The sequence below is a fragment of the Astyanax mexicanus genome, chromosome 20, assembly GCF_023375975.1.
Source record: "Astyanax mexicanus isolate ESR-SI-001 chromosome 20, AstMex3_surface, whole genome shotgun sequence".
NCBI classification, from domain to species: Eukaryota; Metazoa; Chordata; class Actinopteri; order Characiformes; family Acestrorhamphidae; genus Astyanax; species Astyanax mexicanus.
The window spans coordinates 25,040,062-25,046,165 of NC_064427.1; the positions used below are offsets into that span (position 1 = coordinate 25,040,062).

The following is a 6,104-nucleotide window of genomic DNA, read 5'->3' on the forward strand; positions in this document are numbered from 1 at the left end:
GTCTCGCTCTTCACTCGGCTGTGTTTACTGCTGATTACCAGATTTCACACGCATTTTCATACCTTACACACAGTCAGCTGTTTCTGAAGCAAGACGCCACTACAGTGTTTAATGCAGAAATAATATTAACACTGACATATACAGCAGCCTTCAGCAGAGTTCCTCACCAGTTCTTTAGTAAAGAAGGCTTAAAAAAACATTCAAACTAAAAAAAAAAAACTAAAAAAAACAAAAGGTCAAACCTTCAATTCAATATATGATGCAGTCCATTTTTTTCTTAGAATAAAAAACTGACATAAACTGCCTCTTACACAGGTTCTTTAGGAAAGGCTGTGGTTATACTGTAGCTATATACTGTAGCTATATACTGTAGAATAGAGGTGTGCCAAAAAATCGATTCACATAAGAATCTTGATTCTCATTTACTACGATTCAGAATCGATTTAAAATGTCCCAAAATCGATTCTGAGGGGCGGGTTTTAGACTGATTTTGGGCTGGGTATTTTTGTTGGACCTGGCAACCCTGGGGATAGCGCTTGTCCTTTCAAACGGAGATCTTCCAGACACACACAGAGCGTAGGTGTTTGAGAATCACCGGTAAGATGGCAGAACAAGCACTATATTACCTTAGATTAACGTGTAGTTTTAATGTTTTATGGCAGAATGCTTCATAACAAGCATAAAAAAGATCGCTAGTAGTTAGTTTCAGTAACTGTTAGCTAGCTAACTAGCTAACTTTCCAGTTCCACCTTAAATAACGCTACAGGTGGCAGCGGGCTGCAGCATTTAAGGCGGAACGGAAAAATACAATAAGCTAATCAGAGCTAATTTCAGCTCCTCATCACAGAGGAATTAAGGAATGGACCATATGAATTAATTTCTCCACCTCCTGCCCCCTTTCTGAAGAAATACAACGACCTTAAATTAACTAGTTAATCAGCAGCTGCTCCTGAACTTTAGCGCTCCAGTGCTATCATCACATCAGCCCAGCAGCGTCACCTACACACCACCGCTAGTAGCCTGGTAATAAAGCAGTGTTATTTATTATTTATTTATTGTTCATTAACGTCATTGTGATATCCCAGTGATTCCTCTGTCACTGAGGACCCACATTCCTGCACATTTTATTGTTTTTGTAACACATTACCTGCTCCAGGACCAGTGTATATTATGGAGGGTTTTTTTTCAATAAGATTCATAAGCCAGAAGCAGAAATTTTTATAATTCAAATCGTTTTGAATCAAAAATCGATTTTGAATCGAATCGTGGCCCCCAAAATCGGAATCGAATCGAATCGTGAGATAGTAAACGATTCCCACCCCTACTGTAGAACTTTTGGAAAAGCTTTTGTAGGCATTTCTAACAAAGAAACTCAAAATACTGTATTTTTCTGTATTTTTTCCCTTTGTTAATTGGCTAAATTTCCTGGGTTTTTATTTTTTTTATTTTGCCATTTTTTACATAATTAGAATAGTGAAGATGTTCCTTACATTGTGTCTAAATTCCATAATGAACTAACCAACAGTGCTCCAAAATTACTTTTTATTAACTTTTTTTGACATCGTAGCTATATTTTGAAGAACTGGCTGTTGGAAAAGCTTTTGTAGGCATTTCTAACAAAGAAATACTGTAGTTTGATAAAGAAAACACAAGGGTTCAGCTCTGTATTTTTTCCCTTGTTAGTTTGGTAAATTTCCTATTTTTATTTATTTATTTTTTTTGCCATTTTTTAACATAATTAGAATAGTAAAGATGTTCCTTACATTGTGTCCAAATGCCATAATTAACTAACCAACAGCGCTACAAAATTTCTTTTTATTTACTTTTTTTGTCATCAACTTCCACTGAAACATTTTTTATGTGTGTAATTTGGAGATAAAAGGATTTTGTGTGTCAATTACATATATAGATATATAGCTCTGGGAAAAAATAATGTCCTCTTAAAATGATGAGTTTTTACCAAATTAAAAAAAAATCCAGAATATAATCAAGAGGAAGATGGATGATCACAAGACATCAAACCATCAAACCAAGCTGAACTGCTTGAATTTTTGCACCAAGAGTAAAGGCATAAAGTCATCCAAAAGCAGTGTGTAAGACTGGTGGAGGAGAACATGCCAAAATGCAATTAAAAACCAGGATTATTCCACCAAATATTGATTTCTGGACTCTTAAAACTTTATGAATATGAACTTGTTTTCTTTGCATTATTTGAGGTCGGAAAGCTCTGCATCTTTTTCGTTTTTCTGCAAATAAATCCTCTACATGACAATATTTTTATTTGGAATTTGGGAGAAATGTTGTCTGTAGTTTATAGAATAAAACAACAATGTTCATTTTATTCAAACATATCAGAGAAACTGATTAAGAAACTAAAGTGGTCTCTTATTTTTTTTCCAGAGCTGTTATCCAGATATTCATACATACACACTGCCTGCTGATTCGTCTTTGTGTTGCATATTATTACTAGCATAATATACGCGGAATAGAGTATATACAGTAGCAGCAGGTTTAACAGTAACTATAGAGTTAGTGTAGAGTTTATTACAGATAATAAGCACATGCTTGACTCATTACAATCACAGCAAAGCCTGAGGAAGACACCAGCAGACAGACACTAATGCCTGTCAGAGTTCATTTACAGCCACAGCTTAGCTAATAGGGGTTGACACAGGTGATCAGATGTAAAAATATAGGGGGTGTTGGGGTGGGTTTTTATAAGTATGGCGTTCGTCTAAATGGGGTTTTTAACACAAATAAGCATATTTCCATTCACATGATATGATATATGGCTAAATACGTTAAAAACCCATTCAAAAAAACGTCTGATAATGTGTGTAACGTCAATGCAACGTTAAAGGGTTCCTAAAAAAATACTCTCAAAGAAAGAAAGAACAATATCATCGCCATTATTTTATTACTTCATTTACTTCATAAGGCTAATGATGAAAAACCACCAATAAACAACCTTTATTTAACATTGCCTAATAGGCATCGGTTAAGTAACGCTGAGCAAATGTTCATTTAAAGATTTGAATGGCTGAATCTGCATCAACTTTGCAAAATGTAATGCGAACAAAAAACAAAACGTTTATTCAATGTTATTTTGCTATCTGAGTTGTGGGTGTAAAAGTGTCCCAACCATTTAAAGCCTTTAAATGAGAGTTGATTCAATGTCAGAATTTCAACACTAACCGATGTCTTTAAGGCAAAAAAAGTTGTTTGAAGGTTGTTTAAATGTTGTTTAAACATTGCAAGATGCAATGCAACCAAAAAAGCAACGTTTTTTTCAATGTTAGAATGCCAACACTAAATGATGCCTATTAGGCGATGTCAAATAAATGTTGTTTAAGGGTTGTTAAGGGCTTTTCCATCAGCAACCTTAAAAGGTGTAATGCAACCTAAAACATGAGCGTTTATTCAATGTTAGAATGTCAACACTAATTACCGATTACCTATTAGGCAATGTTAAATAAAGGTTGTTAATTGGTTGTTTTTCCATCATTAACCTAAAACATGAACATTTATTCAATAACGCAACCAAAAAAGCAACGTTTATTTAATGTTAGAATGTCAACACTAATTAATGCCTATTAAACAATGTTAAATAAAGGTTGTTTAAGGGTTGTTATAGGGCTTTTCCATCCACAACCTTAAAAGGTGTAATGCTACCCAAAAAGCAATGTACATTCAATGTTAGAATGTCAACACTAATTGTTGTTTAAGGGATGTTTCGAATTAGAATTTCACCACTCAATGCATTGTCTATAAGGAAAAGGTTTAATCCGAAACCTTGAAAGGTGTAATGCATTCTAAAACGTTAATTCAATGTTAGAATGTCAACCCTAATGGATGCAGATGAGACCATGTTAAATTAAGGTTGTTTTAGGATTGTTACGTTTTTCTTTTTCTTTTCTTCCATCAGCAACCTTAAAAGGGTATAATGCAACCTAAAACGTGAACGTTTATTCAATGTTAAAATGTCAACACTAGTTGATGCCTTTTTGGTAATGTTAAATAAAGGTTGCTTAAGGGCTGTTAAGGGCTTTTCCATCAACAACCTTAAAAGGTGCAACACAACCAAAAAAATATAACCGTTTATTCAATGTTAGATCTGATATCAGGGTTCAGCTGATGTTGGACGTTCCTGAGAAGGTGATAATCTAGCTGTTGAATGTCAGATAGAACCGAACAGCAGTTTTATAGCGGGTTTTTTATAGTTTTATAATTTTATAAGCAGTTTTTAAACCTACCCTCGTTGCTGGGAATACTCCGCGTCTCCAACGCCGCCAAGCTGAGGACCAGAATCCATACTTTCACCCAGACGGGTCCGCTGTAACTCCGCATGCTCGCTCCGCTGCCTGAGTCTCACACTCTAACCGGCTCAGACTCGCGTGTGTTCGGCGCTAAATCCTGCGCGCGGGCGCCGCGGCGGCGGGAGGCATTAGCGTGTGTGCGGCTCGCTGTGCTGAAACTGAGGCGCATCTGAAGGCGGTCGGTCGAGCGCGCGGCTACCGGAGACTGAGCGCTTCACCCAGCTCCACCGCGCGCGCTCATCTTCTATTCCCGCCCGTTTCAGGAACAGACCACGCCTCCTCTGCTATGATTAGCTGTTAGAGTCCTGCCTCCTGAGCTGATAGGTGAATCGCTTGCGAGTATGCGATTAATCCACCAATCAAAGAAGGTTCACAGCAGAGGAGGCGGGGTTTGTAGGAAAACGGGCGGGAAAATAGAAAAAAGCGTGCCGAGCTGTCAGACTACAAATCCATCCAAACAGACTGAAGTTACTACTTTTAAAACAAACAAAAAAAAAAAAACTAATGTAATATAATATGTTGCATATAAACATACTGACTTTGACTGACTCGTATTATAATGCGTGCTGTGTAGAATGTGCTAAAATGTAAAAACATATCAAATAAAATAACATTAATAAAATAAATACATATATATATATTTACAATTTCCTACATTTCCTTGCATTTTAGTTAGTTAATTAGTTATTTTAGTAGTTAGTTAATTAGTTTATATAATATTTCCATTTTATTTTTAACATTAAATATTTTCTCTAAAGTCGTTTTATAATATGTGCTGTGTTAGTCTGTGCTAAAAAAAAGCAAATATATAAAATAAAATTACATTGAATAAACAATTAAATGAAAATATATATTTTACAATATCCTACATTTTCTTGCATTTTAGTTTGCTAGTTATTTTTATCTGGTAATATTTTTTAATAATTGTGTGTTTTATGTGTTTTGTTTGTTTGTGTTGTAAAAAAAAATGCTTTTGAGCTTTTTTATCAATTAGAAATCTTTTTAATAAAAAAAGTGCCTTAATAAGAACAATGTATGTCAATTGCCATTGTTTTGATTGGATGTCATGTTTACAAAGCCATACAAGCTGAAACACTCCTTAAAACTTTAACATAAATATACTGAGCTAAAACCTCAATCTATGTAGCCGCTGTCATTCAAAAATCTTGTATCCCCGTTTTTGACTTTCTTACTTTTTGACATTGTTTCTGCAATTTGTTCTTCGCATTGTGTCCATATTTCATAATAAATGAACCAAAAGAAAAGTTTCAAAAATGACTCCAAATAAAAGCTATGTACATCAACTTCCATTAAAATTAAGAAAAAAAAACTTTCCCTGTAAACTTGCTGTTTTGGAGATAAAAGGTTTTTGCCTGACAGCTGCAGCTTTCTTGACGTTATAAACAATAAAATTGGTTCCAAAAATTGGATGATTTTAGTAGCTTCGTTTCCATATAGACCGATGGGTCATAACATTAGAAACTGACAGGTACAGGGAATAAAACAGAGTGAAGAAACGGACTAACTGACTGACTGTTGTATATGATGATTCCCAAGATCATTCTGATCTCTCACCAGGAGGTACACTACTCAAAAGTAGCCTCTGAGAGCCTTATTATTGGGCAGGTAAGACCCAGTGTCTATTCAGACCATATCTGTCTGAATCTGAATGTCTTATTTTTTATCAATGAAGGTACTATAGTAGTGCAGCCTATTAGAAGTTGCTAATCTGTTAATTTATCGTGTTTATCATAATAAATATTATCATGATTGTATAATCGATGGTCT

General features: G+C 34.9%; 1 protein-coding gene across 2 annotated transcripts in view; it reads right to left on the reverse strand.

Annotated features, from left to right (window-relative positions):
- Nucleotides 1-4,535, reverse strand: part of LOC103045667 (ephrin type-A receptor 5) — a 382,833-nt gene extending 378,298 nt beyond the window's left edge. For both annotated transcript variants that reach the window (XR_007427358.1, XM_007254078.4), the window contains exon 1: nt 4,254-4,535. Coding sequence is in view for 1 of the 2 variants with exons in the window: in XM_007254078.4 (XP_007254140.2) it covers nt 4,254-4,347 (94 nt within the window). In the remaining variant the exon portion in view is untranslated. The remainder of the gene's footprint in view (nt 1-4,253) is intronic.
- Nucleotides 4,536-6,104: the final 1,569 nt, after the last annotated feature.